Source organism: Emydura macquarii, unplaced genomic scaffold (genome assembly GCF_026122565.2).
Source record: "Emydura macquarii macquarii isolate MOO-44397 ecotype Brisbane River unplaced genomic scaffold, CSIRO-AGI_Emac_v2 contig_691, whole genome shotgun sequence".
NCBI classification, from domain to species: Eukaryota; Metazoa; Chordata; order Testudines; family Chelidae; genus Emydura; species Emydura macquarii.
In genome coordinates this window covers 114,824-138,716 of record NW_027130828.1, presented here as the reverse complement: position 1 = coordinate 138,716, position 23,893 = coordinate 114,824, and the positions used below count along the sequence as shown (strand labels likewise).

General features: G+C 42.4%; 1 protein-coding gene across 3 annotated transcripts in view; it reads left to right on the top strand.

Annotated features, from left to right (window-relative positions):
- GARNL3 (GTPase activating Rap/RanGAP domain like 3) overlaps positions 1-23,893 on the top strand; it is a 172,118-nt gene that overhangs the window by 87,913 nt on the left and 60,312 nt on the right. For 2 of the 3 annotated variants that reach the window (XM_067541634.1, XM_067541635.1), the window contains 4 exons: positions 6,777-6,885; positions 9,361-9,406; positions 16,625-16,731; positions 17,956-18,071. In XM_067541634.1, coding sequence (XP_067397735.1) covers positions 6,777-6,885; positions 9,361-9,406; positions 16,625-16,731; positions 17,956-18,071 — 378 coding nt within the window. Of the gene's footprint in view, positions 1-6,170; positions 6,247-6,776; positions 6,886-9,360; positions 9,407-16,624; positions 16,732-17,955; positions 18,072-23,893 lie in introns of all 3 variants that reach the window. The other variant, XM_067541636.1, reaches the window with a different exon arrangement.

Sequence of the window (23,893 nt, the reverse complement as noted above, 5' to 3'; positions counted from 1 at the left end):
TCAAGGATCAACAACGGAACTCATTGACATCCTCCATATCTCCACTACAGCAAAAATAACGCTGCCTATCAATGGGTTGCTGCTTTAACCAGCAAAACTCCTATGGCAGACTTCCGCCTCTATTCCACCCACTTGCAAATGTGTGGATAGAAAATACTACATATCAGCAAAGAATGCTGAGTTTTTGGTTTTGCATCTTACCCTGAGCTCTTCTATGGTAAATACAGTACAATAAAAGGGTTGCCAGTATCAATCTTAATCTGCCCGTCCCAAACGGGAGTGGAAGTGACTAGATTTGTTCGGAAGAAAAACTTATTCCTCAGTCACGGTCCAATTTCATGGCTACACCTTTCAGGATTCCCCAAGGAGGTGCAAATGATGGTTGAAGATCCACTGTTTGGGGGACAAAGCTCTTCTCCGAGCATACTGACAACTCCTTACATTTCTCTAAAAGACTGCTGAGCTACTCTAAGATCTCTTGACATATACACCCCACAGCCAAAAAGGATATCAGGGAAATATCAGCTTCCCCCATGATCTCTGCCTTAACCATACTACTCGCAACGGCAGTTTGACAACCAATGCTGTTGCCAGAGGTCTCCCAAGAGACGTAGACAATCCTCTGCACAAGGAGCAATGTCTCATATACCTTTCAATAAACATTTTTGAAGGTGTGATTAAGGTCTCGAGAGCCTCCCACGTGCTCAAGTCGTACCCACCATCTGTAATGCCACTAATAGACCAACAGTTTGCCTAGCTCCATTTTTACCATCTTGGATGCTCATTGCTTCGGACAAATGGGTCCAGGAGATAGTCAAAGAAGGATATTCCACCCCCTTCTTAGCTATGCCTGCCACCCCCATTTCCCATCCCTCTTCAAGGACCCCTCTCACGAGTCCACCCTAAGAGGGAAAGTAAAACATCTTCTGCAACTGGGAGCCATAGAACCGATCCCTTTACAACATAGAGGGCAGGGTTTCTATTCCCATTACTTCCTGGTTCAGTAGAAATTGGGCGGTTGGCGTCCCATCCGGAACCTCCACAATCTAAACACATTCATCAAATTGCAACGATTCAAGATGGTCACCCTCTCCACCATCATTCCAGCATTGGAACCAGGGGGATTGTTTCTCAGCCATCGACCTGCCAGATGTCATTCCATATCTCCATATATCCTGCCCACAGACACTAAGTACGATTCATTGTTGACAACAACCAGTACTAGTACAAGGTGCTACCCTTCGGACTATCCACAGCACAGTGAGTCTTTTCCGAAGTACTCACAGTGGTCATGGCCTACCTAAGGAAAGAATCCCCATCTTTCCATACCTGAATGATTGCCTTCTCAAAGCACCATCCACGGCCAAAGCACTACGAGCAGTGCATACAACAACCCTCTTCACAAAATGAGGCCTGCTTATCAATCTTGAAAAATCTACACAAAAACCAGTACAACTGGAATTCATTGGTGCCCAACTTGATACCACACAAGCAAAGGCATTTCTATCTCCTCACAGCTTCACAGCCATAACAGATCTGTTATCCAATGCTCAACTATGCCTCCAAATTTTGGCACATACATACCACCAACTCCTGGGACATATGGCTGCAGCCACATTTGTGGTCAAACATGCGAAGCTACATATGTGGTGTCTTCAGGGCTGGCTTCATACTGTATTTTTTCCCCACAATTACAACATGCTAAAATTCTTGTCTATGCCAAACTAAGTCCAGAACTCGTTGCTGTGGTGAACACATCCCAACAATGTTTGTTTTGTGGTCCATTTTCTTCAACCCTCACCTACCATGACACTAACCACCAATGCCTCTCCTCAGCTGTGGAGCATACCTTCTCGAACATATGATACAGGGCAGATGGACATCTACTGAGTCTATCCTGCACATCAGCCTCCTTGAACTGAGTGGTTTGCAATGCCTGATGACATTTTCTTCCACTCAAACATCAGAATATATGAGTGCTGACAGACAACCTGGCCTGCATGTACTACATCAACAGTCAAGGGGGAACGAGATCCTACTCCCTACGTTCAGAGGCTATTAAGTTATGGAATTGGTGTATCCACATTAACATCTGGACCTCAGCTGCGTATCTCCCTAGGCGTCAGAACACTACCGCAGACATGCTAAGCAGGACTTTTTCACAGGAACATGAATGGGAGCTAGACAGGAGAGCATTCCAACCCATAGGAGGGTTGCCCTACTATAGATCATTTCGATACTCAGCAGAACACCCACTGCCCTCAGTTTTGCTCCAGAGGCGGAATGAGACACAGATCACGTGTGTCACAAGATGTGTGTCCCCATGGTGCTCCAGTACCTGTCACCCCTCCCCTCTGCTTTGGAGTGTAACATATGAGCTCTGAGGCAATAGAAGGAACTGAGGCGCTGCACAGCGCTATACAAAAGTCCTGCGAACAGCACGAGATGGAGGGAGGGGCGCATGTGTGTTCTGACGGGCACTGCTATTGAAGATGTCCGATTCTAGACGCAAAGGCGCTGCTGCACTAGCAGTGGAGCACTCATGGGGGAACACATCTTGAAGAATCTCAGTTATTGCACAAGGTGAGTGACTGTCTTTTCTGCTCATTCCTTTTGAAGTATCTGGCATTGGCCACTGCTGGAAGACAGAATACTGGGCTAGATGGACCATTGGTCTAGACTAGTATGGCCATTCTTATGTTCCAGACCTAGAATCATTCTCATAGCTTTTTTGTGAACTCTTTTAAATTTTTCAACATCTTTTTTGAAGTGTGCACACCAGAATTGCACACAGCATTCCAATGCTGGCCTCACTAATGGCATCTATTGAGGTAATACCACCTCTGTATTCCTACCTGATATTCCTGCGTTTATACATCCAAGGATCATGTTCACCCTTTTAGCTACAGCATTGCACTGGGAGCTCAAGTTACTTATCTATCATGATCTTTAAGTCCTGTTCAGAATTATTGTTTTCCAAGGTACAGTTACCCCAGCTCATAAGTGTGACCTACATTGTTTGCTCCTATATGTATGACCTTATCTTTGGCTGTGTCAAAATGCATGTCATTCAAGTGAGTCCACCTTACCAAATGATTCAGGTTAGTTTCTATAACTGACCTGTTCCCATCATTATTTACCCCTCCATCAGTTTTTGTGTCATCAGTAAGCTTTATCAGCAATGATTTTATATTTTCTTCCAGATCATTGTAACTATATTGAATCATTGGACTGAAAACAGATCCCTGTGGAACCCCCCTCGAAACATCCCCATTTGATGATGATTTCCCATTTACAATTATTGTTTGTGATATTTTTGTGGAAGGTCTAGGTTGGATATTAGGAAAAACGTTTTCACAAGGAGGGTGGTGAAGCACTGGAATGGGTTACCTAGGGAGGTGGTGAAGCACTGGAATGGGTTACCTAGGGAGGTGGTGAAGCACTGGAATGGGTTACCTAGGGAGGTGATGGAATCTTCATCCTTAGATGTTTTTAAGGCCTGGCTTGGCAAAGCCCTGCCTGGGATGATTTAGTTGGGATTGGTCCTTCTTGGACTGGGGGTTTGGACTAGATGACCTCCTGAGGTCCCTTCCATCCCTAATATTCTATGATTCTATGATCTGTTAGTTAACCAGTTGCTAATTCATTTAGCATGAGCTACACTGGTTTAGAGTAGTTCTATTTTTTTTATTATTAGCCATGCAGGACTAAATCAAATGCCTTTCAGAAATCTAAGTGTATTTTGTCAACAAATACCTGTATGAATCAAACTTTTAATCTGATTAAAAAATCAAATTTATATAACAAGATCTATTTCCTAAAAACATATTGCTTGGCATTAATTATGTTAATATCCTTTAATTCTTTACTTGATTGCATCTTATATCAACTTTTCCACGATTTTGCCTGGGTTTTATGTCAGGCTAATTGGTTTATTGTTTTCCAGGTCCATCCCATTTACTTTTTGTAAATAATGGCACAACATTTGCTTTCTTTTCCAGTCCACTGGAATATCCCCAGGGATCCAAAATTTAAATCAGCATTAATGGTTCAGAGAGATCACTGGCCAATTCTTTTAATGCTCTTGGGTGCAACTTAAACTATTCTGCATATTTAAAAACGTTGAACCTTAATAGTTGCTGTTAACATCCTCCCCAGTTACTGATGGAAGAGAAACTAGATGTGAATTCATCATTCTGCTTTTTCCCAAATACAAAACAAAATACATATTGAATACTTCTGCATTTACTTCATCAGGAGTGATAATTATACCATTCTTGTCTAGTATCAGATTTGCATCATTTTTAGGATTTAGTTTGTTATTGATATATTTTAAAAATTCCTTCTTATTGTGCTTAACCCTACTGGCCATAAATTTTTCACCTGATCCCTTTAGCTTCCCTTATCAATTGTCTACATTTCCTAACTGCTGATTTGTATTTATTTTTATCAGTTTCTCCATTTTTCCATTTGTTTAATATTTCTTTTTATTTTCTATTGCTACTTCCACCCTTTCTCATAACAAAGATGGTATTTTTAACTAAGGAAGTCCTTTGTGACACTGATATTCTGGTATTTATGGACATCTATTAAATCATTCTTAAATAGTTTCCAATTATCATTTACATTTTTATGCTTAAATATTTTCTCACACTCAGTTTAGCTCATGATTGTTTTCAGCTTTGGGAAATTTGCTTTTTCAACCTGTGAATATTACAAGAGAACAATATTCTGTTGTGCATAACAAATTAGATTATATCATAATCACTTGCACTTAGAGAACTATCAGTTTTTAATTTGCTGATCAATTCATCAACATGACTCTGGACTCTTTCCTGTTAGTACATATCTTTCTTGAGGTGTGGAAACCAGAACTGGACACAGCACTCTAGATGAGGCCTCACCAATGCTGAGCAGAGCAGAACAGTTACTTCTTGTGTCTTACATATGACACTCCTGTTGATATACCCCAGAATATCAGCCTTTTTTGCAACTGCATCACATGGTTGACTCATGTTTAATTTGTGGTGCACTATAACCCTCAGATCCTTTTCATGAGTTCTACTGCCTAGCCAGTTATTTCCCATTTTGCAGCTGTGCATTTGATTTTTCTTTTCCAACTGTAGTACTTGGCATTTGTCTTTATTGAATTTCATCTTGATGACTTTGGAGCAATTTGTCAAGGTCAATTTGAATTGTAATCCTGTCCTCCAAAGTGTTTGCAACCCCTCCGAGCTTGGTGTCATTCGCAGATTTTTGTAAGCATGCGCTGTGCCCCATTATTCAAGTCATTGATGAAAATGTTGACTAGTACCCAACACAGGACAGACCACTGCAGAGCCCCACTAGGTACGTTGACAACGAACCATTGATAACAGCTTGACAATGAACCATTGATAATTACTCTTTGAGTACGGTCTTTGAACCACTTATGGACCCACCTTATAATAATTTAATCTAGACCACATTTCCCTAGTTTGCTTCTGGGACTGTGTCAAAAGCCTTCCTAAAATCAAGATACATCACATCTAGTGCTTCCTCCCCCCACCTCCAGTATTCCAGTAACACTGTCAAAGAAGAAAATTAGGTTGGTTTGGCATGATTTTGTCTTGACGAATGCTTGTTGGCTATTAATTATTACCCTATTACCCTCTATGCATTTGGTGTCATCTGTAATCTAGGTGATTGTTTGATAACTTGTTCCATTATCTTTCTAGGTATCTTAGTTAGACTGACTGGTCTATAATACACCTGGTCCTTTTTGTTCCCCTTTTTAAATATAGGTACTATGTTTGCCCTTATCAGTCCTTTGGGACCTCACCCAATTGTTATGAAAAGGAAGAGGAGGGTGGCAGCAAGAGAGCATTTAGATATGTTGCTTATAGTTTCTCACATCAGATGCACCATAGTTTTACTTGTGATTAGATCACTCTTGCCTGCACCAAACACCAGCCCCTGTTCTTGCCATACTACTTTTTAAATCCTATCTGTACAAGTGTATTGTCTGTCAGTCTTTACCTAAGAGAGCATGATCTAGTAATTTGATGAAAGGACTAAGAATCAGCATATCTGGTTTCTGTGCCCAGGTTTGCCACCAATTTGTTCTTTGACCTAGACAGATCAATAATTAACCTCTGAAAAAGCAGACAAACCATTTCCTGTTTGATCAGATTTCAGCATCTCTCTTGGCTTAGTCTGACGTTCCATAGCCACTTCTGAAGTTTGGTTTCATGTTCTCAGAATGAGGTTAGTGAAATCCAATTTCATTTAGACTAACTTTGATGCTTCCAAATTAAAAATGAGTTGGACCCCTCACAAGTCCTTTACATACGCAGTGCAGTAAGGTGTATATTGTCTTGCTTTCCCTTCCTCACAAATAGGATGGAAAATTATTCTAAAATGTAATTTGCATGTAATTCAGTTAAATTTAAATAACATATAATAATTTCTAATTAATTTTGACAAATATTGTGTTTGTGCTATAAATAGACATCAGTTCCTTATATTTCCCTGGTCATTATACAGTTTGAACAAGAATGAATAAAGCAGCTTCATGGTATTTTGAAATTACTGTACTGAACTTTTAAATTCCTGTATTTAGATAGAAAGAGAATAGTATGTTTGTATAAATGATGCCTGCACAAACTTCAGATTACAGCCAATGGCCATCATAGAAAAAGTGCATTAAATTCAATAATCTCATGTTGTTTCATTATTCTTTCACTTTGTTAGTGCTCAGGATCCAATTCTAGTGATGGTATCTGTCCTTTTTGCAGGTAGAAAGGAAGCGTCATATTGGAAATGACATTGTCACCATCGTGTTCCAGGAAGCGGAAGACTCTTCTCCAGCATTTAAGCCATCAATGATTCGCTCTCATTTTACACGTATCTTTTTCCTTCTGTTTTTTTGTTTAATTGACTAAAGCTCATTTACAAACCCCCATTAACTCCTTTCTATATACCATTCACAGAAGAGAAACTATATTTAAAAAGGAAATTGCACACCACATTTTATGGATTACTTGATTTTTGTATCCCTAAATCTACCTTGTGAATATTCTTCATCATGATCTACATCAAAGGTGTGCAAATTAAAAACAAGCGGGCACTTTCTGCTTTTATTACTAAAGAATTCTTTAGGTGGCTTCACAAAGTTAATTCCATATACATTTCCAAAAGTATATTTTCAGAAAATACTTCTGCTATTGATGTGATTACATTTTTCAATATCCACTGAATGCTGCCTCATGACACTTAGCGATCAGTTATTTTAGATATGTACTCTAGATGGAATGGGATACACAACTAAAATAAAAAACAAAAAAACCTTCAGATTGATGAGACATTTTTAATTTGCAGTATGGCCTATAGAAACGAATGCAATACTGAGAGTCAGGAAGTTGTGAGTTTTAAACCCAATTCTGATATTGACTACATGATCTATTGTTACTCCTTTCACACTACCCACTTGTTTGTTTTATCTACATGTTAAATCTTGTCTTCTAGATTTTTCTGTGGGCAGGGACTGTCATTTACTGTATGTTAGTAAAATGCCTAGCACAGTTGGGACGCACATCACAGAGACCTCTGGATGTTACTGCAATACACATGTTAATAAGAATTGAGCAAGTCACTTCATCTCTCCATGCCTCAATTTCAGTATTAGTAAAATCATGATAATAAATCAACACATAGGATGTTGGGACGATTAGTTAATGAATATTTATTTATCTCTTTATCTAAAGATATTTATGATAGATCACGCTCTTGGGTTTCAACAGTCTCAAAGTTCTAAAACAATTGGTCCCAAAAGGCGGGCATCCTGAAGCAGTCCCTGCTATGTAATGTGAATGCTCCATAATGCTTCAGCTGCCAGTTCTTTTTTGGACCATAGGTGATGGTTGAGCTCCATCTTCTCCATGTAGTGGGGTGGAAAGCTAATATATGGCTTTCCTCCCTTACTCTGTTAGCAAAAATTCTGATGAAACCCCTTTTAGAACAAGAAAGACAGATGCTTGAGCCTGTGCTCAAATGCAGTGCTAATCCCATCAGGTTGAGAGTCTGAATATACTCGATAATATCTGTAGAGCAACTTTTTACATCTCAGCCTTGGAATTCCTCTCTCTGTTGGTGTGACTCTTGAGAGAAATAGAGAGAGTCGCTTTTGTCCAAGCAGGTGTCCCACGTCATCCTGTGGCTCATAAATGTTTTTAGGGAGCACAGTGGCAGTCCTCCCCCCCTACCCCCATCAGTACAGCCATGGTTAACTTCCTGGTGACTGCCAAGATACTCTCCAGCAACATCATCTTGACCACAGCACCCTGGGCAGTTGCCCATGGTGCCCACTCTTAAGGCTGGCCCTGCCAGGGTTGGCCTGAGAGAAAATGGTGAACTTGTATTTTGGTGCTCTGGCCCCTGCTGCTTCCCCTGCCCTTCAACCATCCACCCTGCCCCCCCCCACCCCCCACTGCATCACCCAGCCCTCCACCTATTGCCCCTGGCCCCTGCTGCCTTCCTGGACTCCCCACTCTCCCCCAAGCCCTGCTGGCTGCCCCAGCCTGTTGCCCTGACTCCCCAAGCTCCCTTCTGCACACCCCAGGCAGGCTAGTCCAGTCACCTACCCGAGCAGGTAACTGCAGCTGCTGGTGAAGGCACGGACTCATCTCAAAGTTCATTCAGCATCAAGAAAATATACTCAAGCAAGATTCCTCTGATCTGTTTCCATCTGAGACTTGCAAGGTATCCACATCGAGTTCTCTGGCCAATTTTCTATAAGCTCTGTTGCCTAGATTTTGACTAGAGTCATGAATCAAGATTGGTGGTAGATTTTGATGCAATCATGAAAATTTACATTGCTACCCTACTGAACCTCTGCTTAACTGAATTATGCTGGTAGAATTTAAATTAGACTATGACTGTATTAGAAAATGTTATCATGTTGAATCAAATCCACTTTGTGGTCACTGTAGACAAGGACAAATTATTTTCAACATCATTAAACCCACCCTTGACTAGCTAAGATGATTCTGAACATACCTTGTTCTTGTGTATCCTGACCACACCATCACATTAGCTAGTTCAGTTGTTAAAAATAGTAGTTAAACACAATAAAACTTCTCAATGTAGACATGGACTACGGCACTTGCATTTTTTACAGCCTTGCCATTTTAAGTATTTATAAGAGATGCCCCACTAGAACAATTTAAAGTGCATAGACTAGAATGATATAAAATATAATAAAGCAATTAACATATCTCAATATATTTCATCTGCTTTTTCAACAGAATGGGCATTTTCAAAACACAAGTGAACTCCTTAGGCATGAAAGTAATGGATTAATTTCTTTAACTTGCATGGCAGATATTTTTGCCTTAGTGAGATATAACAAACAAAATGATAGCTACAGGTAGGTGCTAACTTTAACCAAATAATTTGCTTTGTTAGATGTCATAGTAGCAGCAGAAGTCATGCATTTTTCATTGTCCAGCTATTTAATTCCATGAATTGGGTGTTTTAAAGTGATCATGGCAGTGAGTGGTTAACAGTTCTGTGGCTGGGCATAATATAATTGAGATCTATGACATTTTCCCCACAAATAAAGAGTCACACCTTGTAATACATAGTGTGTTCTACTGTGCCTAAGCAGAGACTCTTCTATCCTGATTCAGTAATCTAACTGAGAATACACTCAGGTGAGGAATCCAGAATTATTGTATTTATTCTGTACCGAATAGAAACTAGGCTGCTGCTTCAAGTGCTTGTTCATATCCATTCTGAATTAGGTGTGTGCGCGCACTGCACACACCGGTGCCGAAAATTTTTCCCCTAGTGGTTTCCATAGGGCTGACTCTAGCGCCCTCTGCAGTGGCGTGTGTACGCACTCATGTATAGGGCACTGCTAGCCCCCCTCCTTTCCAGTTCCTTTCTACTGCCCGTGATGGTGCTGAAACACTCTCTTGCTCTTGCAAGTATTCGTAGTCTTAGTGGTTCGCTTGTATAACCTAGTGTACATAGTTATTGTTGTTAATAGTTTTAGCAGTTAGTTTACTGTACTTCATCCTAGGGTTGGAGCATGACCCAATCCCCAGGATTTAAACCCTGCGCTTCTTGTAAGAAGCTGATGCTTCTCCATGACCCCCACCAAAGCTGTTTGAAGTGCTTAGGAGAAGCTCACTTGTGGGAAAAATGCAAGATTTGCAAAGGTTTTTGCCCTCGAACAATAAAAGACAGACATTAGACTCAAGGCCATCCTGATGGAATCGGCACTTAGACCAGTGTCGGAACCAAGGTCAGACTTGGCACCGAGCACTATGGCGTCGACAAGAAGCTCTCTCCTGGAACCAGTGTCCACCCAGCATCGATCGACATCTTCGGTGCCGAAGAAACATTCAAAGAAGGGCCATGCCAAGAGGGGATGCTCACTGGTGCCGAAACCAGTTAAAAAGACAGGGATGTCAGTGAGACCTGCGTCAGGCAACTTGTCCCCATCAGCACCTGGAGGATCTCCACCTGTAGAGGTGTTGAGTCCAGTGCCTGCACCATCAATGACCCCCGGGAAGCATCAGAGGGCCTTGTCACCTGGTGGTCTCCACCACGCCTGAAGTATTCCAGGCGATGAAGAACCTCCTAGCAGCTCCAGTGCTACCTACACCTAAGGGAGGGAGGCTTACACACTGTGAGCTGACTACCCCTTTGGGGGGGTTTGTCAAGGGGAAAGCCGGTGCTGGACCCACCACAACTCTCTTCCTTAGTAGGATGCCACTCACTGGGCTGTCAGTTGTCACCGGGCCAACAGACTGGTCCCCGGAGCCGTGTCATGAGAGGTCGGGATCCCATCTCTGGATGGCAAGCACTGTTCCCTGCAGCATCGGCACTGTTCTCTGGCACATCAGCACCAATCCCCGGAATGCCGGCACGGATCACTGGAGTGCCGTTGTTTTCCAAGACCATGGCACCAATTCGACTCCCAAGACAGGTCCCCGGAGCCTCGGAACTGCTCGCCAAGTTCTTACCGAAAGCTTAAGGGCAAGACGTGGTTGCAGGACTCCCAATGTGAGGGCTCCTGGCACCATTCCCCAATGGCGGAGTACTGGCATTCAAGGGGAGGTGGGGAGAGGCAAGCAGCATTCACTCCTCCATGGTCACCAAGGGACACTTTCTTGGACTCAGCAGGGAAGGTAGTAGTCCCTCCGAAGGGACAGCCTTCCAGCCAATGGGCCGCATTTCCCATGCTGCCTGAGATGGGACTTTGGACTCAGGGACAGTGACCCAGTCCCTAGCAGTTTTGGAGCCCAGGGGGTTCCCACAGTGCTGCAGACTTACTCATCAATGGGAACCTCAGTACCACATCCTTTGGTAGCCCAGGGAGCAGCACCGGTCTTAGACGTGGACTCGTAAGAGGAGGGGGCACTCTGTCAGTCAGTCAGATGCTATCCTGCTCCAAGTCTCCTCTTTCTCCTCATCAGATGAGATGGTAGCGTGGCCCTCCACATCAGCCCCACTGGACGACTTCAGGGCCCACCAGGACCTATTAAAGCAGGTAGCGAACAACTTAGGGCTCAAGATAGAGGAGCTCAAGGAACCAGTCGATGAACTTTTTGGTGTTCTGACATCTGCAGCCCAATCTAGGGTAGCCCTCCGGGTCCATGATGGGGTGTTAAAACTGGCCAAGGCACTTTGTCAGAAAAGAAGTATTATGTGCCGGCCAAGGGCTTCGAGTACGTATACACCCACATCTCTCTGGGATTGCTGATGGTCGTGGCTTCTAATGAGTGTGACAGACAGAGCCAAATGAGTTCTATGCCCAAAAATAAAGAGGCTAAGAAACTGGATCCCTTTGACTGTAAGGTTTATTCAGTGGCAAGGGGTATTTAATCAGCAGGCATTGGGACGATACCATTTTAACATTTGGCAGTCCCTCGAAAAGTTCATGGACTTAGAATCATAGAATATTAGAGTTGGAAGGGACCTCAAGAGGTATCTAGTCCAACCCCCTGCTCAAAGCAGGACTAACCTCAGCTATATCATCCCAGCCCCAGCTTTGTCAAGCCTCAGGTTAAAAACCTCTAAAGATGGAGATTCCACCACCTTCCTAGTAACCCATTCTAGTACTTCACCACCCTCCTAGTGAAAAACTTTTTCCTAATATCCAACCTAGACCTCCCGCCCTGCAACTTGAGACCGTTGCGCCTTGTTCTGTCATCTGCCACCACTGAGAACAGCCTAGCCCCATCCTCCCTGGAACCCCCTTTCAGGTAGTTAAAGGCTGCTATCAAGTCCCCCCTCATTCTTCTCTTTTGCAGACTAAACAAGCCCAGTTCCCTTAGCCTCTCCTCATAAATCATGTGCTCCAGCCCCCTAATCATTTTTGTTGCTCTCCGCTGGACTCTCTCCAACTTGTCTACATCCTTTTCGTAGTGGGGGGCCCAAAACTGGACACAATACTCCAAATGTGGCCTCACCAATGCCAAATAGAGGGAATAATCACTTCCCGCGTCCTGCTGGCAATGCCCCTCCTAATGCAGCCCAATATGCTGTTAGTCTTCTTGACAACCAGGGCACACTGCTGACTCATATCCAGCTTTTTATCCACTGTTACTCCCAGGTCCTTTTCTGCAGAACTGCTGCCTAGCTCGTCGGTCCCCAGTCTATAGCTGTGCATGGGATTCTTCTTTCCTAAGTGGAGGACTCTGCACTTTTCTTTGTTGAACCTCATTTGATTTCTTTTGACCCAATCCTCCAGTTTGTTTAGGTCCTTCTGTATTCTATCCCTACCTTCCAGGGTATATACCACTTCCCCCAGCTTAGTGACATCCACAAACTTGCTGAGGGTGCAATCTACTCCAGATCATTAATGAAGATGTTGAACAAAACTGGCCTCAGGACCGACCCCTGGGGCACTCCGCTTGTGACCGGTTGCCAGCTACATGTGGAGCCATTGATCACTGCTCGTTGAGCCCTATGCTCTTGCCAGTTCTGTATCCATTTTATAGTCCATTCATCCAACCCATACTACTTTAACTTGCTGATAAGAATACTGTGAGAGACCGTATCAAAAGCTTTGCTAAAGTCAAGGTATATCACATCCACCGCCTTCCCTACATCCACAGAGCCAGTCACCTCATCATAGAAAGCAATCAGGTTGGTCAGGCATGACTTTCCCTTGGTGAATCCGTTTTGACTGTTCCTGATCACCTTCCTCTCTTCCAAGTGCCTGAAAATGGATTTCTTAAGGACCTGCTCCATAATTTTTCCAGGGATTGAAGTGAGGCTGACCAGTCTGTAGTTCCCTGGATCCTCTTTCCTCCCTTTTTTGAAGAATGGCACTATATTTGCTTTTTTCCAGTCCTCAGGGACCTCCCCCTGTTGCCACGAGCTTTCAAAGATAATAGCCAATGGCTCTGAAATCACCTCAGCCAATTCCCTCAGCACCCTCGGGTGCATTGCATCCGGCCCCATGGACTTGTGTATGTCCAATCCTTCTAAATAGTCTTGGACCTGTTCCTTCAGCACTGCAGGACTTCTTGCCACAGACCTCCAGACAGGAATTTGAGGCAATCCTTTAGGAAGGGAGAATGGTGGCCAGGGCTTCCCTACAAGTGGCGTCGGATGCGACAGACTTCCGTGGTCTCTATAAGGAGAGCATCCTGACTCCAGTCATCTCTCAGCAGAGATCCAGCATCTAGGACCTCCCCTTCGATGGGGCAGCCTTGTTTGCTGATCAGACAGACTTGAGGCTGCATTGGCTGAAGGATTCTTGGGCCACACTGTGCTCCCTGGGCCTGTATACCCCTTCTTTCTCCAAGAGACATTTCAAGCTGTACCAACCACAATGGTTTGGAGGGCATCATTGGGGGGTTTAAATATCGCCAGGACCACTCGCCAGCCTCTGCTCACCAATTGGACTTGAGCTGTCACCCCTTGGGGGTAAACAAAACTTTTGAGTGTGTGACCGAGTGCTACCTACCATCCATCACTAGAGATCAGGACTCCACATTTTTTTCCTCCCGCCTCGCTCCGTTCCCCTCAGCCTGGTCGTCCATAACATTGGACTGATGGGTATTAAGCACAGTGTCTACTGGTTACACTCTACAGTTTATCTCCCGCCCACCCCACCACTTGCCTTCCTGTCTCTCTTCAGGGACCCCTCTCACGAGCAACTACTCACTCAAAAGGTTCAGACCCTCTTGCGGGTGGGTGCGGTGAAAAAGGTTCCTCAAGAGTTAAAAGGGAGAGGCTTCTATTCCCGTTACTTTTTAATCCCCAAGGTAAAGGGCAGGCTGAGACCCATTCTGGACCTGTGAATCCTCAACACATATCTTAGGAAACTGAAGTTCTACATGGTCTCCCTGGCTGCCATTATTCTCTCTCTGGATCCAGGCAACTTGTACACCGCCTTCAACCTTCAAGATGCCTATTTCCATATTTCTATTTTCCCAGGGCACAGAAGATTCCTGTGCTTCACAGCAGGTAATCAGCACTTCTTTGACTGATGCGTTTCTCCTTTCATGGTCGGGCCACCTCATGTACATTTTCCCCGATTCCATTGTTGCATAAGATCCTCATAAAGATCAAGAGGGACAGATCACGAGTCATTCTGGTAGCCCCGGCATGGCTTCAGCAGCATTGGTTTGCCCAAACCAGTAGAATTATCGGTGGAAGCTCCCGGTACAGCCGGCCCTCCTTTCCCAGGATCTGGGTTGGCTGTTGCACCCGGACCTGGCTTCCTTGCACTGTCAGCATGGAAACTGCATGGTTAAGTAGAGAGGAGCAGCACTGCTTGGCTCAGGTTCAAAGGATTCTATTGGAAAGTAGGAAGCCCTCCACAAGAGTGTCCTGCTAGGCAAAGTGGAAGCATTTCACCTGCTGGGCTGCATGTCAGAACATCTTACCAGTGAAAACACCTATCCAGATATTCTTAGACTATTTGCTCCACCTAAAACAGGAAGGCTTTGCTTTTTCATCTATTAATGTATACTTAGCAGCAATTTTGGCCTTCTACCCACCTATCCAGGGTAAGACAGTCTTCTCACATGAGATGGCAACTAGATTCCTACGGGGACTATAGAGGCTCTTTCCTCCACTCTGAGACCTGGTCCCCCAATGGGATCTGAACCTCATCCTCTCCTGGCTCTCTGGACCCCCACCCCCCCCCACCCCTTTGAGCCCCTGGCTTCATGCTTACTCACACACTTGTCATGGAAGGTGGCGTTTCTGGTATCAGAGATTAGAGCCCTAACCTTGGAACCTACCTACATGGTTTTTTAGAAGGATAAGGTTCAGCTACGCCCGCACCACGTGTTTCTACCAAAAGTACTCTCCTGCTTCCAAGTCAACCCAGACATTTTTCTATCAGTCTTCTATCCAAAACCGCACAACTCCAGTGAGGAGAGGCATCTCCATTCTATCAGTGTGAGAAGGACTCTGGTGTTCTACATTGACAGGATCAAGCCCTTCCATCGCTTGATGCAGCTCTTCATTGAAAGGTTGTCTGGTATCCTCGCAGCATATTTCGTCATGGATCGACGGCTTGCATCCGATCCTGCTATGAACAGGCAGGGGCAGTGCCCCCAGCATTGCTGTCAGCCCACTTTACAGGAGCGCAAGCATCTTCAGCAGCATTTCTCATTCGTACTCATTCAGGGTATCTGCAGAGCCGCTACATGGTCTTCGGTCCATACATTTGTATCCCACTATGCCATCACAAATCAAGCTCGGGATGATGTGGGGTTTGGTAGAGCGGTGTTGCAATCGTCACAGCCATGAACTCCTTCCTGCCTCCAGAGGTACTGCTGGTAAGTCACCTAATTCAGAATAGACATGAGCAAGCACTTGAAGAAGAAAGAACGGTTACTTACCTTATAACTGTTCTTCAAGATGTGTTGCTCATGTCCATTCCACAATCCACCCTGCTTCCCCTCTCTCAGAGTTCTGGCAAGAAGGAACTGGAATGGAGGGGGCCCGGCAATGTCCTACATATGAGTGCATATGTGCGTCACTGCAGACAGCAGTAGAGCTGGCCCTAGAGATGCCACTAGGGGAAAAATTTCTGGCACCAGTGCATGCGGCACATACACACCTAATTCAGAATGGACATGAGCAACACATCTCGAAGAACAACAGTTACGAGGAAAGTAACAGTTCTTTTCAGATAAGAGAACCTTTTTTTTTTTTTTTTTTAAACCATGTTACTTCATATAATACTCTAGTCCTTGGCTTCTTTTATATATGTGCCTTCAGGTTTATTTTGGAAAATGTCTGTAATACACTGTGTAAAAGAAGAGGTAAGGTACAGTGGTAGGATTTTGTAACTGAAATGTTTACGTTTGTAATTTCATGTTCATTTGAATAAGGACTAGATTCTGCCACCCTTATTCTCATTGAATACTAGCGTATCATTTTACAAGAGTCCACTGAATGTGAAGTAATGCACTGGTTAATGGATGGGTGTCAACATCTGACCCCAGGTGAATATCCTGGGAACATTCATTGAGACTTGTGGTTTCTGAAGTGTTGATAGATGTTTCCCAGTAACAATTTCTAGTTTTTGTTCCTGCTTAAGCAGGATATCTGGTATTCTTGGTATGTGGCTTTCAAACCAAATAAATAGTAATTCTTTCATTAGGCTGAAAATATTTTCAGAAGAAAGTGTACCTCTCTTCGGGCCTCCCCTTCCATCCCCACCTGTGTTCACAGATCACCAGGAATTCAGGGACTTTGTACTAGTGAAATGTAAGTCTTTTTGAGGTCAAAGAGATTTTTGTTAGATTCTTAGTCTGATATATAAGAATCTGCCCTTTACACTTGTTTGGAATATTGTAGATTGTAAATAATTTTTCTGAAATTGAACTCCCATGTAATTACCAGGTCCAATCTGGTTTGAGCATTTCAGAGGTATTTTTCCCATTGCTTGTTGAATTCTTCATTTTTGCAAAGAATTCTTCTTAAAAACAAGGGAGACTGATGTTCATAAGCATATTAATCTAAAGCTATTTCATATATTTACCAATAGAAGGTGCCAGACTGATAGCTTTGAAGACTAAAGTATCTTATCTACAGAAACTGTGCAGCATGGAAAACAGTCTCTCCAGAGGAGAGAACTTAATTTTAATGGACCCATGCAAAGGTGACCTCCTACTAAGACTCCCAGGAAGGGGGCCACTGAGTACTAATCATGATTTTTGTAATGTAAACATCTGACCAATAGGAACTTGACTGAGAACTCACCAGTTCATTTCACATAAATTACTAAAGAATACTGGTTGATATTTAAATGGATTAGAAGTGTAGGCTCCTAACTCGTATATCAGTCAGGAGATTATTGGGTTGTGTGATAGAGATCTATGATTGCTCTTTGCCCTTTAAAGCTAGAGGAATGACTCTAATTACTTTGATTAAGATCCCATTAGAAAATGGCAACTTACTAGTTTATTGAAAATTGCTTTAATTACAGTTACAATGATCAATTACAGCAGTATTTGAAAGTGTTTGGGCCTCACATTGAATTTAGCAGAGCCAGAAGGAACTCTGTGAATTTTTCAATACAATTCTAAAATATAAGGCAACTGGACTGACAGCCTGTGACGTAGACAGTGTGGTGGGTTTTTTTTGTTATACTTCAAAGAACTTCAGCACATTTACTGAGATTCAGGAAATGGTTCTTTTTAAATTGACTGTGAAGTAGTATCTTTCTGGAATTTGCATAGTTGTTTTTGTGCCTATAAAGAATGATACTAGCTAAATTAATTTTAGATGCTCAAAAGCAAATAGGGCTAAAAAAAACTTCACAGTCATGATGACGAAACAACTAGAACTTAGTTCAGAATATGTACAAATGTGAAACAATCCAAATTAGTATTTGTGCAGTGAATATCCTTACATGAAGACAACTTGGATTCAGTAAAGGACATGAAACCCCTTTAAGTAACACATCCTCCTTTATTCAATATGTTTTAGTAATAAATGGGGAAAAAGCCACCTTGGAAACCCCGACATTTGCTCAGAAACGGCAGCGCACGCTAGACATGCTGATTCGCTCTTTATACCAGGACCTCATGCCTGATCTACACAAGGTAAATCCAAGCTCTGAGTGATTTCTGTGCACTTCATATCCCCCCAATGACATACTGAGTGGCCTATTGCTAAAGAAGACATCCACCCTGGTGAGTACTGATTTGCATACAGTAAATTGGATAGCAAAGGATTATTCTTCCTCTTTACATTTTAATTACATGAAAATCAGCAATAAATCATAAGAACAACAATACTGGGTTAGATCAATGGTTCATCTAGCCCAGTACCCTGTCTCTGATGGTGGCCAATGCCAGATGCTTTAGAGGAAATGAACAGAAAAGGGCAATTTTGAGGGCTTAATCAGTCGTCCAGTCCCAGTTTCTGGCATGTGGAGGTTTAGGGATATCCAAAACATGGGGTTGCATCCCAGTCCATCTTGGCTAATAGCCATTTATGGACCTATCCTCCATGAACTTACTAATTCATTTTGAACCCCAATTATGCTTTTGGTCTTCACAAATTCCCTTGGCAATAAATTCCATAGGTTGACTGTGTATTGTGTGAAGAAGTATTTCCTTTTATTTGTTTTAAAGTTGATGCTTATTAATATCATTGGGTGACCCCTAGTTCTTGCGTTATCTGAAGGGGAAATAATACTTCCCTATTCACTTTCTCCATACCAGTAATGATTTTATAGACCTCTGTCATATTCCCTCCCCCAGTCATCTCTTTTCTTTACACAGTCTTTTTTAATTTCTCCTCCTATGGAAGCTGTTCCATGGCCCTAATAATTTTCATTGTCCGTCTCTGCATCTTTTTCAATTCTAATATATCTTTTTTGGGATGATGTGACCAAAACTGCACACAGTATTCAAGATGTGGGCGTACATGGATTTATATAATGCCATTATGATACTTTGTTTTATCATCTGTCCCTTTCCTAAATTGATAGCTTTTTTGACAGCTGCTGCACAATGAGTGGATGTTTTCAGAGAACTATCCATAGTGACTCCAACACCTTTCTTGAGTGGTAACATCTAATTTAGGCCCCATCATTTTGTATGTATAGTTGGGATTATGTTTTGCATTGGTCAATACTTCGCATTTATCAGCACTGAATTTCATCTGCCATTTTGTTGCCCATCTCCCAGTTTAGTGTGATCCCTTTGTAACTCTTTTCAGTCCGTTTTGGACTTAACTGTCTTAAATAGTTTTGTTTCGTTTGCAAATTTTGCCACCTCACCCTTTACTCCCCTTTCCAGATCATTTATAAATATGTTGAACAGAAAAGTCCCAAGTACAGATCCTTGGGGAAGCCTGCCATCTACCTCTCTCCATTGTGAACACTGACCTTTCATTCCTACCCTTGCTTTCCTGTCTGTGAACCAATCACTGATCAACGAGAGGACCTTTCCCCTTATCCCATGATTGCCTATCTTGCTTAAAAGCCTTTGTTGAGGGACCTTGTCAAAAGCTTTCTGAAAGTGCAAGTACACTATACTGACTGGATTACTCTCATCCACATGCTTGTTGACCCCCCTCAAAGAATTCTAATAGATTGATGAGGCAAGATTTCCCTTTAGAAAAGCCATGATGACTCTTCCCCAACATATCATGTTTATGTGTGTGTCTGGTAATTTTGTTTTTTGCTATAGTTTCAACCAGTTTGCCTGGTACTGAAGTGATGCTTACTGCCCTGTAATTGCCAGGATTGCCTCTAGAGCCTTTTTAAAAAATTGGCATTACATTAGCTACCCTCCAGTCATCTGGTAAAGAGGCTGATTTAAGCAATAGGTTACGTACCACAGTTAGTAGTTCTTCAATTTCATTTTTCCATTCCTTCAGAACTCCTCAGAATATCATCTGGCCTGGTGTTTATTTTATCGATTTGTTCCTCTGTTGAAACCTCAGTCTGGGACAGTTCCTTAGATTTGTCATCTAAAAAGAATGGCTGAGGTGTGGGGATATCCCTCACATCCTCTCTAATGAAGACTAATAAAAAGAATTCATTTGCTTCTCTAGAGTGGCTTTGTTTTCCTTGAGTGTTATTCAGTTGTCCAGTTACTCCACTGACTGGCAGACTTCCTGCTTCTGATGTACTTAAAAAAAAAAATTTGCTGTTAATTTTTGTGTCCTTAACTATTGTTCAAATTCTTTCTTGACTTGCCTTATTACACTTTTCACTTGAATTGCCAGAATTTATGCTCCTTTCTGTTTTCCTCACTAGAGATTTAACTTTCAATTTTTAAAGGATGCCTTTTTGTCTCCAACCACCTCATCTACGCTATTGTTTAGCCCTGGTGGCATTTTTTTATCTTCTTACTGTTCTTTTTTAAAATTTGGGGTATACATTTAATTTGAGCCTCTATTATGGTATTTTTTAAAAGTTTCCCTGCAGCTTTCAGTCTTTTCACCCTTATGACTGTTCCTCTTAATTTCTGCTTAATTAGCTTCCTCATTTTTGTGTAATTCCCTTTTTTGAAGTTAAATGCTAGGATGGTGGATTTCTTTGGCATTATCCTCCCACAAGAATGTTACATTCATTATGGTCACAATAAATACATTATGGTCACAATTACTGAGTGGTTCAGGTATATTCACGTCTTGGACCAGATCCTGTACTCCACTTAGGACTAAATCAGGAACTGCCTCTCCCTTTGTGGATTCAAGGACTAGCTGCTCCAAGAAGCAGTCATTTATGGTGTCTAGAAATTTGATCTCTGTATCCCTTTGTGAGGTGACATACACTCAGTCACTATGAGGATAGTTGAAATCTTCCATTATTATTGTGATTTCTGCCTTCGTATTATCTGTAATCTCATTTCACAATTACCATCACCATCCTGGTCAGGTGGGTGATAGTGTATTCCTACTGATACTCTTATTGTTCAAGCATGGAATTTCCATCCATAGAGATTCTATGGGATAGTTTGATTAATTTAAGATTTTTACTGTATTTGACACTATGCTTTCTTTCATATATAGTACAACTTCCTGACCAGTGTGACCTACTCTGTAATTCCTATATATTTTGTAACCTGGTATTAGTGTATCCCATTGATTATTCTTATTCTACCAAGTTTCTGCGATGCCTTTTGTATCAATATCCTCATTTAATGCCAGGCACTGTAATTCACTCATCTTAGTATTTAGACGTCTAGTGTTTGTATATAAACACTTGTACATTATGGCAATATTCAGTTGCTTGCTTTCATGTGTTATATTTAAATAGGATACTTTTATATTTGACTGTTCCTCACTCGCTCCTACCTGGACTTTACCTATCCCATCCTCTTTACTAGGATACAGAGTTCCCCCTTTACGAAATTCATACATGAGGGAAGTCTCTCTGAACTGGGTAGTCCTCCCCACCTGTTGGCTTCCCCGAGGCCTTAGTTTAAAAATATCCTCTATAACCTTTTTAAGATTACATGCCAGCAGTCTGGTTCCGCTTTAGTTTAGATGGAGCCATCCTTACTATATAGGCACCTCCATTCCCAAAAGATTCCCCAGTTCCTAATAAGCCTAAAACCTGCCTCCCTAGACCATCCTCTCATTCACACACTGAAATCCTGCAGTTCTGCCTGTCTTTTGGACCTGTACATGGAACTGGAAGCATTTCAGAGGATGCTGCCATGGAGGTCCTGGACTTCAATCTCTTATCCAGCAGTCTAAATTTGGCCTCCAGGACCTCTCCCCTACCTTTGCATATGTTGTTGGTATGTGTTGGTACCACAACCTCCAGCTTCTCCCCAGAACCGCACATAAACTGTCTAGATGTCTTGTGAGATCCACAGCTTTTGCACCCAGCAGGCAATTCATTGTTTGATTCTCCCCTTCAACACAAACCCAACTATCTATTTTCTAATAATTGAATCCCTCATAACTCTTACTTTGCTGTTCCTTGTAAGTGGGGTTCCCTTCCCAGGAAGGGTATCTTCAATGCTAGATTATATCATAACATCATTTTGGAAGGAGGGTCTCAACTATGGGATTGTTTCCTTCTGCTCCAGCTTGATGTTCTCCTTCCCTGAGATTTTCGTTCTCCCTAACAGCACAGATGCTGTCCGATTTGGGGGTGGGACCATTCTGTTTTGTCCCAAAAAGCTTCATCTGTGTACCTCTCTGTCTCTCTTATCTCCTCCAGTTAAGCCACTCTGGTCTCAAGAGCCCATACTAGGTCTCTGAGGGCCATGAGCTGCTTGCACTGTATGCACATATACACCACCTGCCCATGAGACAGATAATCATACATGCTGCATTCAGTGAAATAAACTGGATAGCCCTCAATCTCCTGCTGGACTTTTACCTGCATTATTTTTACTGTGGGAGGCTGGTTGTTTTGGGGTTTTTTTGCATGGGGAGAAGGAAGGGATGTTGGTTATTGCCTTAAGTTTGGAGTATGTTTTTTAGGTGTATCTGCCTCTCTCACTCCATCTCTAAATTCCCTTGGAAAACTCCCCTGTTCACTAGCTCCCCCGGATGCTTTTTAATCTCTGTTCTCCCTGAGTTAGCCCCACCCCGTAGTCAAGGGATCCTGAAGGTGTTAGGGGTCAAAGGATAGCAGGCTAGAGCCTCATTAGTAAGATCTCAGTCTAGCCTACCAGGCTGCTTGGATCAGCACACAGCCACCAAAACAAACCACACTGTAATTTTCAAGCAAACACACAATAAACAAAGAGACAAATTCCACCCTGAGGATCAGATAGTCTCTCCTCCACCTAGAGAGCTCCCTCACAAAACTCCCATTTTCTGCTCTTGTTCACTAGCTCCTCTTAGAATAGAACCCTTCATGTGATTATTAAATATCAAGGTCTTTAAAGGGGACAATGACATGTCATAATTTGGATGTCTACCTCTAATGAGGGAATAAAGGAATAAATAAATAAAGGAATGAAGGAGAATATCCAGAACAAACATTGATCACTAAAGGAACTGCAATTAGCTCGTGTTCTGCATAATTTAGATAACTTTTACCATAGGATAATTGTCCAAAGATGCTTAATTTTGATATGACTAACCAACTACTTTTTAGATGATGATCATTGTATATTAGGCAGTTGAACCCTTCTAACCTATAATCAGAGGGCTTTTTTGTCCTTTTATGTCTCTTAGCTGAGTAAAATAGTTTAAAGCTTCTGTATCATACAACTCTGTAATCCTTTGTTACAATCTTGAGAGAGGCTTGGTTTCTTTTTATCAAGATGTCAAATGTAATCTGTTTTGGATAGCGACTGCAGGAGTGAAGGAGCCTGGGAATGGTAATTGCTGATTTAAGAAAAGGCATATTTTTTTAAAAAAATGGAAAAACTAGTAGTAAAGGCTGGTCAGAAAAATTTTAACAAAACATTTTGTCAAAATTTGCTAATTTGTCAAAAACAAAACATTGTGCAGGATCACGTCGATTTCAACAAAATTCTGCTGGAAATGAAGGTTTCTGACAGAGCCCTGCCTGCCTGGTTTACTGCTAGCTTGTCTACATGGCTCCTTGGCAGCCCTGCCCCCCTGCTGTGGGCAGCCTGGGCTCGGCAGTCTGGGTATAGAGGCTTCAAAGTGAATGGCATCTAGAACCTAGGTGTATTAGGAGGGCTGGGATATCAGGACAAGAGGCTTGTTTAGGAGCAGTAGAAGGTTTGTTCTGCACTAGATGCTTGTGGTAGGTTTCACAGGTGGGTCAGGACACTTTCCAGGGAACAGTGTTGAAGTCCTTCAGAGAGTAAGGATCTGGTAATCTGTTGAGAGATTATGGAAGACTTCCCAAAATGGAAGGGAGGCAAGGACTGAATGATTGTTGAGTGGCAGAAAATAGCAAAATGGTAGCGACAGGTCAGGAGTAGGAAGAGAATACGGAAGTTGGGATCAGATGCATGTCATGGAAAAG